Source organism: Ciconia boyciana, chromosome 1, assembly GCF_034638445.1.
Source record: "Ciconia boyciana chromosome 1, ASM3463844v1, whole genome shotgun sequence".
NCBI classification, from domain to species: domain Eukaryota; kingdom Metazoa; phylum Chordata; class Aves; order Ciconiiformes; family Ciconiidae; genus Ciconia; species Ciconia boyciana.
Window position 1 is genome coordinate 7,818,921 of NC_132934.1, and position 12,701 is coordinate 7,831,621.

At 45.7% G+C, this 12,701-nt stretch overlaps 1 protein-coding gene across 2 annotated transcripts in view; it reads left to right on the forward strand.

Annotated features, from left to right (window-relative positions):
- Nucleotides 1-12,701, forward strand: part of CAMK1D (calcium/calmodulin dependent protein kinase ID) — a 228,468-nt gene that overhangs the window by 193,239 nt on the left and 22,528 nt on the right. For both annotated transcript variants that reach the window (XM_072857936.1, XM_072857929.1), the window contains 3 exons: nt 71-146; nt 10,056-10,168; nt 11,963-12,041. In XM_072857936.1, the coding sequence (XP_072714037.1) occupies nt 71-146; nt 10,056-10,168; nt 11,963-12,041 (268 nt within the window). The remainder of the gene's footprint in view (nt 1-70; nt 147-10,055; nt 10,169-11,962; nt 12,042-12,701) is intronic.

Consider the following 12,701-nt stretch of genomic DNA (forward strand, 5'->3'; position numbering starts at 1 on the left):
GGTCCTACCTCTTGGCCACGTTCAAATGTTTGATCTTGTAACGTGTGCTTGTTTGGCTTTTTATTTTCAGCTCCTGAAGTGCTGGCCCAGAAACCCTACAGCAAAGCCGTGGACTGCTGGTCCATTGGGGTCATCGCATACATCCTGTGAGTATCTGTTGGGTTTCTAGTCACAGAGCTGGGACCTGCAACATGCTCTCCCACCATGTAGTTACCCACTTCATCTGGTCCAAGAAGGTTCATCTCTGACACTTGTGACCCGGGATAACATGAACCCTGGACACCTCCCAGTTACATAAAGGCTGAAATTTGGGCAGGAGTGCTAGGAAATGAACCAGGACCCTTCAAAAGCAAAAATCCTTGCTCCTGCCTGAACTACACTATGTGCAATAGTATGGGCTTGTCCAGGTTGCAACATTAGTGAAGCTATTCCCTCCCCTGCTCAGGTTAGCTTTGACAAGAAACAAATTTGGCCATGTCCACAGAGCACAGCATCGTGCCCACAGGTGTATCACGAAGGCCCACCTCTCTCAAGGTGTCACCATAATGGCTTTTTGTTCCCTGGGGAGGGCACAGAGGGACATAAGTGGGGGAAGAGCTTTTCATGTACTGCAGTGAATTATTCTCATCAAAACATAATACAATGTATTGAGATTTTTGAGATTTTTACTGAAAATGAGGGATCGTTTTCCTTAACACATCCAGTCATGAGGTCCCGTAGGGGAGGGTGAGCTCATTTGTGCCCTGTCAGTTCTGTCACTCTTCTATCAATCCGTTAAGCCTCTGCATACTTGGCTGAGATTTGCTTCTCTCATGGGGCTAATTGCTGCTCAAGGGAGTGGGGATTGATTGCTTGAGAAAGCTACAGGACCAGGACTGTTGTGCATTCTCCAAAGTGGTGGATAGATCTCAGAACTCATATGTTCATGGAGATTTAGTGCCTGTCCTCATTCAGTATCTGCTACCCTTCTTCATAAAGGCTTAATAGGATAATTTAGATTAGAGGGAACCTCAGGAAGTCCTGTCCTCGAGGTCAGACTAGGTTGCCTAGGGCTTTATCCAGTTGGGTCTTGAAATCCTCTGAAGATGGAGACTGCACAAGGTCTGTGGGCAACCTGTTCCACTGCTTGACTGTCCTCATGGGGAGAAGGTTTTTCCTTATATCCAGACTTGTCTCCATGAAAGGGGCAACCAGTACTCTAGATGTGGGTGCACCTTCAGTGCTTGAGCCATGGAAGTAGGTAAGCCAACTCCTGTCCCAGCGACAACACTTGGAAGGATTAGAGAGGTGTCCTGGCCACTGTGGTCACAGGGATGCCCTGGTGCCAGGGATCATTAGTGCTGTCCAGAGAAGGGCATCCAGAACATTTCTGGGCACCATCATCTGAATCCAGCTCTGCATGCATGAGCATATGAAATCACTGCTAATATTTGGATTGAGAAGGAAATGCAGAACTTGTTGTCTGTGAACCTGTAGGAAGAATCCCTCTAGCTTGGGGGCCTGTCTTGATGGGGTGGTCTGTGCTCAGGGCTCAGGTCTGTGAGTCCATGCACATCATTCAAATTACAATTGCGTAGGTTGCATCTGCACAGCCTAGCCGACTTGGAAGCAGCAGCTATTCATGTGGGTCTTCGAGAGGAGGTCAGGCTTTTGCCATGGGCTGACCCAGGATGACCACACAGAGCACAACAAGCCTTTTCCTTTTGTGCAAGAGAGCACAGAGCTGCTGTGTAGCTGTTGACTGCTGCAGAAACAAATGTCTTTTCATGCCAGCATTACCAGCACTTTCCCTTTTTTTTTATTTTTCCCTTTTACACAACTGTCACAGTTATACAAGACTGAAGGAAAAAGCAGCTCCAATGAGGCACAGCATTAAAGCATTCCTACTTTGTTCCCTTTCTCCTTATGCAAACATTTCATGGCTTGTCAACATGAATAACTTTTTGATGGTATAGTAGAACTATTTGTGCCAGCAAACCTCATTGCTGTATTATCCACTCTGTGCAATGTTCATTCTTTACATTTTCATTTAGTCTTGAGCATAAGTTATATGCTACCCAAAATCGCTTTTTTATATTAAGATAGTATAGGAAGGCTTTATTTATTTGCATGTATGTTTATTTATTTAAAACGATGTCTTGCCTAAAACCATCAGCTTTATGACTGGCTTTCCAATCTACATGAATATTTGAAAACTTGTTGAGTACAGAACTTTGCAGGGGGATGGATTTATCTTGGAGCAACCATCAATAGCAGGATGTAAAAAGCTTTTGCATAACAAAGCAAAAATCAACAGTGCTGATTCTGACTTCGTGGCAAAGCCCAGCGGGATATGCTACAGCAGTGAGGAAGACAGCAGACATGCCAAAATATCTCAGAGGCTGCTTCACACATCACTCCCTAGTGCTCTTTTAGATGAGGATGGTGTGTGCTGACCCAAACTTACCATCTTCCACAAGCAAACCTGAGCATGGAAGGCCTAGGGGTTGGGGTTTTTGATGGTTTTGGTCCTTGCCAGCCATAGCAGGACAATCAGGTAGAGTCTTTTCTGTTTCTTTTGTAGTACTTTGCTGAGTACCAGCTTCAGAGAGCGGGAAGAAGGAGGATGCAGGTGGAAGACAGCAGTATGCATCCTCACTTCCAGGCTCGACCGCTGCCTAGCGGTTTATTGTCAAATATCCACCATGAAAATATGTGTCCATCTGGCAGCCCACAGGAGGGCTGTGAACTGTTGCATCCTGGTTGCCTGGAGATAAACTTGGCTCTGCTTTCCTCCAAGTTTTCAGTCCCATTCAACCATGGCTCATGCACCAAAGGTCTTTTCTGCTGGCAGAACTGTTGTTATTTCATTGTTGCTTTTATGTGTCTTGCTGAGGAATACGGGTGAGACAGTGCTAAGTAATGTGTCCTCCACACCCAGTTTACGAACAAATCTTTGATAGGTGGAAGGTTTCAAGCTCATCCATAATCCTTCCTCCTTCCTAAGCAAGGCTGCTCTTTCTGCAAGGTTCAGCTCAGTCGTTTTCTGCTCTGTTTTCCAAATTAGCATGTGCTGGGCTTGTTGTCAAGCAAGGAATACAAACTCCTCGAATCTAAATTCCCCATTTGCTGTACGGGGAATTCCCAACCCTGAAGGCTTAAATCAGTTTAGTAAGAACGAGTCGCTGTGAATTCCTGTTTGCAGGACAAAGAAACCTTTTCAGAGTTTCTGTGCTTCATGTAATAAGGACTTGATCTGTATTATGTACAGTCAAAATGAATGGCGATAATGCGTTGCCATAGAAGGAGCATGGTAATGTGTTTGCCAGACTGTTACTGCTTGGGTGGGATTGGGTCGGAGATCAAACCACCTCCTTGAATATTTCTGCATGTGAGCTACACTCCTGTTACAGTCAGCAGCACTCCAGGGCTCACTTTGGTTACCCTAACGTAGGTGCTTAGTGCTGTTTCAGTCACATTCAGTGTCCCGCCTGGTCTCAAGCTGTGGCTGCCGAACAGTCCAGCCCCACATAGCCCCATGGTGTACCTGCCAGCTGGGGACAGGGTTCCTGTGCACTCGACAGCTTCTCCAGTGGCACAGGGCTCTACGTGTGGGCACCTCAACCCAGCCTGGGTTGATGCAAGCAGTCATTTCACTGGGATGTGCCATTCAGTTGCCTAAACTTACGCTTTTAGTGCCACGCTGGGGTGTCCGGGACAGCCATGTGGATTTGGCAAGTGTAATGCACTACGGAGACCTTCCTTCTGGAGTGGCAGATAGAGGCCAAGCGGGAGACCATGGACTGTGTCGAGTAAGACCAGATGCCCATGCTGAGGCTACTGGATCACACCCTGCTCCGTAGTCAAATCCCTGCCTTCACAGTATGGTTTCATCTGCTTTATGGTACATTTGCATCACTGTCCAGTCTCCGTTGACTCCATCTCTATTGACTGCAATGGGAGCTTAGAAACCCAGCCCACATCCTACATGTCCTGATCTTGAACTGGGTCTCATCCTTGCTTCCAGGAATAGCCAGAAACTGCAGATGTGGCCTCGTAAGAAAGTGGATGTCAGGGGTACAGTAAAGACAGAGAGGAAGAGGGGTCCTTCCCTAAGCTGGAAGGAAGTAGCCCTGCTGGGGTGTCTGATACCACCAGTGATGAGCACAGGTTTAACGTCTAGATTTGCTGTCTCAGCAGTGCCACACCACCGGAGGTAGCAGAGCCAGTGTGCTCACGGTGCGGCATGGTGCTGAGATGCCACAAGCACCAGCAGCATAGCCACCCTGGCCCTGAGCAGGAGTTATTCATTCCAATATATCACCACACCCATCCGGATATGCCATTTCCAGCTCCACAGTCAGCACAGTTGGAGCTACTTGCGCATGCCCAAACCAGTCGGAGATGTATTTATGTATAGGGCAATCCAAGCACATCATCCTGCCTCACCTCCCCACCTCTCCCACGAATCTGCACAGCCACTCTGAACAGACCGTTGTCTTTTAAGAAGATGGAAACTCAGGGGAATCCAACACAGAAGCCAGGCATAAATTAAAGATACTTTGAGCTATTATTACTGCAAGTGGTTTGAGTGCCTCCAGACGCAAGCTCAGCCTCATGTGAGAGCCTTCAGTTTATGACACTGGAAGAACAAACTGTTTCTGGGGCACTGACACTCTAGACAAATATTTGTTTCTGTGATATGCAAGGTGAAGGATGTCTTAGGAAAGAATACCTTTGTTTCAGTGCCAGTCTCTAATGTGTCTCATTAATGACAGCCAGATTGCAGAGGCTGCACCAGTGGAGTTTTTATCAAAAACTGTTTTGCATGAGAAGTCATTATTCACACAAACTAATTTTAGCAGCCTGAAATTTCCTGTTATTCCAGTTGCAATATTTCTCAATTAGAAACAGCCTCATTGTTGAGCTCAGCTTTCTGCTTATCACAAGGTAGTTTTGGTACATGTTCAGCTTAAAAACATAAAGCATAAGAAGAGCAAGAGAATTCACTGGATTCCCAGCAGATGGATTTTGGACCTGTCTGGGTCACATGAGAGGTTGCAAAAGCTTGGGGAGCTAAAATACTGATTGTGTGCATGCCTGATATAACAAAGATTAAGTTAATATATGTAAAAAATAGAAGATCATGTTCCAAAGCTGGAAGAGCACCCAGGGCCACAGAATGCTCTGCCTCAGCCCCTGGTTATTCATCCTCAACACCTCCTGTCTCTTCTGCACTAGGCTGAACACATTTTGCCCTGAATTTTCTTCTGATTCTGTTCACTGGTAGGACAAGAGAATTACTGGTTTGTTATTGCTATTTATAAACAACGAGTATCTGGAGATAAATCATGGATCATACTTTCCTGTACTTCTTTGCTGCCAAGTTGCTTTTGATTTTCAAGTAGATGTGCATGAAACCATCAATGATGTTTGTATGGAAGAATTAACCAGGGACAGTACAAAGTATATTATGCCATAAAAAGTTTCCACCATTGTCCTGGAGTCATGCATTGGGAAAAGCTGGTCAGGCATCTCACCTGCCTGGCATCTCACACAAGCCTAAGCAAGAAAGTGAGCAGTCACTTACTTGTTTGGTACTGGAAGGAGAATTAGTGGTGGCAAAATGCACACAGGCATGTTGGATTGCTCAGGATATCACAAACACTGGGAAAACAACCCCAAATGATTGCTCCTCATTGCTTGCTTCTTAATTTATTTTTTATTCCCTATGTAATATGTCCTTGTTCACAGTTTCATGAGGGCACCAGTGTCAGCCAGTATCAGGGTCCGTTCCTAAAATAAGAAGAAATACATGTGTTAATCCCTATAAATAGCACTTGGACAACTTCACACACAACACATCTCAGGTCTTTGAGCATTTACTGAGTTCTTTGCTCTAATCTCACTATCAAATTGTTTGTAAAACTAACCCCAGTGCCTCTCGTGTTGCAGGTTGTATACCCTGACCATGCGAACGGGTTATTTAGCCTTTAGTATCACCCCCAATATGTAACAGGAGCTTGCAGACATTTGTTTTCTCTGTCTGGTGATGAGAAGGCATTCCTGATATTCCTCTTGTACTCTCCTGGTGGCTTCTAGAAATTAATTCTAGCAATATCTTTCTTTTGTACATCCACCTGTTTTTTCCTTATCTGCATCCCATTCTTTTTAAGGCAAGACTGGGAATAGGAGGTTAAGGGAAAATATGTTGCTGATGTGATAAGGTTGCTAAATAATTCTGAAAAGCTTTTATTTGGTGAAACTGCAAGAAAATGATGACAACTAATAGCTGCCTAAAGCTCCCCCAGAAAAATGCAGGATTTTTTCACACTGAAGACAGAGGGGTTATTTTTGTATTTCTGCATATCTAAAGAAAAGCAGCAGAACCTCTGATAGTGAGGTCGTTTTTTTCACACAGAAATGTCCCACCAGATGGAAATGAAGTCGGTGGGATTTTGATTCTGTAAGAATTAAAGAAAAACTTACTATGGACTTTGGAAGGTGGCCCAGTTGCTGGAAGTCCAGCAAGATTTCCTCCAGCCATAAATTGCATGATAGGCTAATTTACTGGGGCTTTCCCATCCCTTACTGCAAAGCCAGTAATGTTAAAACATTGAAGTAAGTGACATTAAAGCTTCTGTTGTCTTCCTATACTCTCATTTTAAGGGAAAGGACAGCAAGACCGCCTATATTTTGGCTCCCAACCCCTCCCTGTGCCAGATGCCCTGGTGTTCCCCTCCCACATGCCACCTCCTCTGTCCTGAGGAGCTTGCTCCCTTCTCATGGGCTTTCTGGTGTAGGTCCTCAATGATTTGCCTCCTGGAGGAACATCCTTGGGTCCCCCTGTGCAGGAGGGTCATCCCCATCCCTGGCCGCACCAGGACCAGCCCTTGCCCTGCCCTCAGCCCGCTGTCAGGCAGGGGGCTGGTTTGGAGGGATGTCCCTGCCCATGACCTGTAGTGGAGATTAACACTTGTCAAGCTCTCACCAGCAAGGGAAAAGCAGTGCCAAAAGAGCCTGTTTTCTGCACTGCGCCCAGCTTCCAGTAGCTCTGGCAGCCTCCTGCATGACTCTGACTCCTTGTACAGCCCTTCCACCATGCACCCCTGCGATGGGCTGTGGTGATCTCCCAGACACAGAGGTAGATACCCCAGACATATGTAGATACTCAAGCCATGCAGAGGAGCAGGGGAAGAGCTGGATGTGTGTGGGAAAGGGATTGAAAGGATCTGGAGAGGCTGGGGCTCTTGCTAGGGTTCGTGTCTCTCTGTTGTCCCCCTTGCAGGGTTATAGCCCTCCAGCTCTGTGCTGCTGAGCAGTTTGCTCTTACCTTTTGCTGCCATGAGCATGTATAAATCACAGCAGCCCTAACTTGTGCTCTTGTACCTTTGCCAAGGTAATTAGTACAGTGCACATTTTAAGAGAGTTATTTCTCTCTCTGGAGCAGCCTGCCAGCACCTCGGCATGCACAGCGCTGTCTGCTCACCCTAAAATGTTTTATCAGAGCAGTTTGGTTTTGTTTAAGGAAAGTGCTGAGGAAGGCAAGAAATTAATGAAGCGCTGTCAGGCTTCTTATACGGAGCCCACTGTGTCCCCCAGGGAGGAGGGACAGAGTGATGGCTCCGAGTGCCTTTAGAGGAGCAGTTTTCTTCCAGCCTGGACATCTCCACCCCAGTGGCCATCCTAACAGTTGCAGTGCTGGTGCTGTCAACTCCAGCCTTTCCAAACCCCTCAGTAAAGCACCCAAAATCTTGAGGGTTGTGACAACAGAGGAGGAAGGTGAAAATCAGTTTGTGTGCATACTCCCCCCCAAGACTGTGGGACATAAGCACTGATATTTATTACATTAAAGAAAGTTATATAAATGTTCTTCATAGATAGCTGTAGAGCTGGATCCTGGTTGTGGATCCAGTTTCTGCATCAGGTTACCAGATGTTTTTTCCTTCATTATCCAGGTGTATAGTGGCTTTTTGGCGTTTGTTTAAATGCACCATTTTTAATGGCCCTTCTTATACACCACTTCCACCACTGGGTTTCACATAGGAGTTGCTGCATTGAGCCCCATACACAAGCGTGTGCCCATTAAGTAGGTATGCAGTCCTGCTCTGAACGTAAATGCTTGTCTGGCATGAGGTTATCTTGCTTTTGATAATGGCAGTCATCCAGTGGGACACAAATGAGGATTGGCTCATCTGCTTTGCAAGATAAAGAGAGAGATTTCTGATTCAGTTGAACCACAGTGGATTCATTATAATTTTGCAAATTTCGGTGGAGTTCTTCCAGGTCAATATGGATCTGATGCAGATCAACATCTCACTCAGCATTTAAATTATTTATCAAGCACACTGGCTCCTCAGAGCTAACGAAACATTGCTCCTTTCACCCTCAAGTGTTGAGTTGGTTCAAATAACGTCCAGGGCAGCTGGCTGGCTTTGGGTTATAAATAACTTGAGTATTTCATTTCTTACAGTTCCCCTCCCTTGCTCTGTTGTTGCTACAGTGTAGTGTTTCAGTCTGTTTATAATGGCTGGCTCTCTCCAATTAAATGCTTTATTGAGGTTGATTGACTCAGGGTTTAAGAAAACTGTAGGAAAAAGATAATTTCAATATCAACGAAGTATGTGAAAGAATAATTTACACCATAGACTAGATATAAGAGAAAAAAAAGCATCATCTCTATATGAGACAGTAGGGGCAGAAAGGCCTGTTTAACTGTGAGCAGGATGGGTTTGCTAAAACCTTGGACCAGGCTCAGAGGTAAATCTGGCGCTTTGCAACATTGGTATTAAAACTGGAAGCAGGGGTATCTTTGCTGGCATGTCTGCACAGACAGGGACAGACTACTGCATGCAGCATTGGCTGACGTGAGGGATCTCTGACACACGACTTCTATCACTGCATTTGCTTAAGGCAGTGCTGGATGTGGTTTTCCCACGTCTGCAGGGCTGGAGGAGCCCTGCCTTGGCAGAGTGACTATCCTGGGAAGGTGCACCCTGAGTGTTTTGGCTCAAAGTAGGCAAATAATGTTCAATGTTCTGCTTGTCCTGGGGCTAGGTTTTCTAAGAAGTCTGATTATAAATACTGAAAACCGGGACAGGACTGTCATTAGCCTTAGGCAAGGTAGGCAATTTGATGTGGGCAGCAAAATCACTTGCAGAAGTGAGAAAGGGAACGGCTCTCCGTGTGTCTCTGCAGCGGTGGCAGGTCCATGTGCAGCCTGTGCAGGCTCTGCTGTGGAGGTGGAGTGACTCCCAGACATCCTCCTTGCAAGGACCTGAGGACAGAGCCCAGCACAAGCCACAGACACATCCTGCCCTCTGTCTGATAGTGCTGTGGGTCTCCTTGTCCTGCTTTGCACTAGATCTTCCTCCCCGTTTTGCTGGAGAAGAGGTCCATGCAGGTGGCCGGTGGCTCTCTAGATGTACAACAAACTTTCCTATACAGCTACAATCTCTTGCACAATATAGAGACCACAGGTTGTGCTCAAAGCCTGTCCTGATGCCATGCAGGTGACTGGGTAGGCGTCGTCACCTCTCCACCATCCGGGAGAGAGTAAAGCCGGTGTAAGTGGCTTGTGTAAGATGTTGGGTGAGAACAGTCCAGAAGGACAACCACAGCAGTGAAGCCAATATGGAGAAGACTCTTGGACAGGGAATGGTTGTGCTGAGGTATGAGAGGGACTGGTGCTGTGTGGGTGTAGGGTGTAGCCCATGAAAACTCCTCTTACCACATGTATAGGAGAGGATGGAAGGGCTCATGGCTGTGTAATAAAACTGTTCCTCTGGCTATACACCCAAAAGCATGCAGAGGGAGGCCAGGATATCTGTGTGAGTCAGTGTAGGATCAACAGCACTGGGTTTCCATGCAGAATTCCTCTTCGTCCAGGATGGTGCCAATCTCCAGAAGTGGGTTTACATGTCCCTGAACAAACTTCTCTTGTGGTAGTGCTTGCCTGCTTGAAAACTTACTGGGGCAAGTCTTAAGGTTTTCTCCTTCTTTTTCCTCCCTCTTTCTCACCTTCTTGGCGGAGACAGGTCCGAGGGTCACATGTCTCTTTTCTTGTTCTCCGTTAGGCTCTGCGGGTATCCCCCTTTCTATGATGAAAATGACTCCAAACTCTTTGAGCAGATCCTTAAGGCGGAGTATGAGTTTGACTCTCCATATTGGGATGACATCTCCGAGTCTGGTAAGAAGCTACTGCTCATTTAATTGCAACAATCATGCATGCATGCCTGCCTATTGCAGATCTCCTCCTCTGGGCATGAGAACGCACCCTGCATCATGTGTGGAGCTCATTTTAACTGAAAAACATTGGGAATGTGCATTTTTTTTAGCTCAAATAGTTATGGGAGGTTATTTCTGCAGGAGAGCCAATTGAGTACCATTTTGTCCAGTTACACACAAAGCACTAAAAGGTAGCTCAAACAGAGGATGAAGATAGCAGAATACTCTCCCACGAAGACAAAGAAATTTAACTTCTCCATCATATCCAAATAAAATGCAGATGGTTTTTGTGTCACTAATAATAATAAGGCAACCTAGTTTGACTCTGTTACTAGAACAGTACTGCATGTCCAAAATGAGTCTGCAGTGTATACGGCAAAGGCAAACCCAAGAAATTAACAGCTTCCAAGTGAGGCAGGTTTAAGGAGATTCAGAAACTGGGAGTACTGTCCATGTGGTTGGATTCAGATAGCTGCCCATACACTCGCCCAGTTCCCCACCCAGTGCAGAAGACATTTAACCCATAGCACCTGCCTGTGCCTGCTCTAGTCCGTCTGGCAGGGAGGCAGATATACTACCCTGTTACAGGCAAATGTGCCTAAAGGCTTCTGTCTCCAGCATGGCTCATGGTCTGCCAGCGTCAGTGTCTATAGGTGACAGCAGGGGCACGTTCAGCATTGCAGCCTGCGTGTGCCCCTGACGTGCTGTGTGGTCTCCAAGAGGTCACGCAAGCTTGGTGTCCAACCTGTCCAACCTGGGGGAACATCTGCCATTTCACACAGGGTAAGAAATGAATTCTAGGAACATTTTATCAGACAAAAATATCCCTAGAAATGCAGTTTTCTGATTCATTAGTACTACTGATTAAGGCAGGGGAGATATAAAAAGAAGTGTTTTATTTTAAAGATGATTATATATCCTGTTATCTCTGCATAGAACAACATTTCATGCTGCTTACATCTGCGGTCCAGATATCATTGTGATGGATTGCTTAAAAATATATGTGATGAGAAGTTTTTTTAAGCCCATAAGGGTTTTCTGAGAAAATATGAATGTCTGCTGGCAGACCCCTTTGCATTTTGGGGGAAAAGTCCATCATCTAAATCTGCACAAAGATTTTCCTGCCATATTTGGCTTTGCTGTGGCTCCTTCAACTACTCTCTCCTGAAACTACTGGATGCACGCCATGCTGTGATCTCCCTTCCCTCCATTATAGTGTCGATTAAAAACACACTACCTCATGCCCAAGGGAGTCCATTTTCCTCAGTAACTTCTTTTTAAATACACAACATGTCTTCACAGCTGCCCATGTGTGTGATTCCTTGGAGTAAGCAATGAGAAGCTCCTCTTACTGTGGCATCTGACCTCCTCCTTGCCTTTCCCACTCAGTTTATCAACATCTCCAACAGATGTGGCCATATGCAGACCACTAAGATGGTCAGAAGCACTTGGGTGACCAAGGAGCCGGGAGCTGGCAGGCTTGACCTCTGCTGATTCTGAATTATTCATCCCATTCCTAAATATACCTGCAGGAGTAGAAGCCTTCAGCTTTTACCTGCCATATTACCTGCCTGGATTTGGTCCTAAGTCACTTTGGTTATATCTGTATTAATAAATGACAAATGACCCAAGGCCATTTTCTGGTGCTGTGGCCAGATGGCACTTGGTAGCATGGTCAATGCTGTTGGCTGATCATCCTGCGGCAGAACTGGACATCAACCCTATTGCTTTAAATTATTTTCTCTTTTTTTTACAGCTAAAGACTTCATTCGGAATTTAATGGAGAAGGACCCTAACAAAAGATACACCTGCGAGCAAGCAGCACGGCACCCTTGGTAAGCAACAGTCACTGCTGTGTGAAACCCTCAGGACAGAGAGCATCATTTTACATTCATGGGTGGAAGTGTTTTTTCTGTCACATAGTATACTAACCTCTACTAAATAACTCTGTGCTCTTATTCTTACAACCCCCGCTTTTGTCCTCCAGATTTTCCTGAAAAACCATGATGGACTTTAATCTCATGCACCAACCTGTTGAGTATCTGTATAAGGATTCAGTGAAATTCTGAATTATGTATGTTGACTGTAGTGCAGCAGCGCGATATGCCAGAATGATTGAACCCAGAGATCGTATTTTGGGGCAAAAGGTCAAATTCTACAGGTGTGCAGAAAGCTGGGTATCAACCTGCTCATGAGGTCCTTGCCAAAGTAATATCAGAGCACTTAAGAGCATCCCATGAAGTAGGAAGACCTCATCTGTGCTTCACAGATGATAGTCCACCTCCTACTTGCAGTAGGGACCTGGTTTCACATGCTGTTTATCCTCTCTTGTTGAATGGAAGAGATAGGAAACTCTAGAGAGGGATCGGATCAGCTGAGTCTGAATTGGCTATAGCAATGCTATCTCTCTGCAGTGGCTACAGAAAAGTACCTGGTCTGACTGTATTCATAATTTAGACCTCTGTTAATGCTTTAAATTAGATGATACCTTTGCA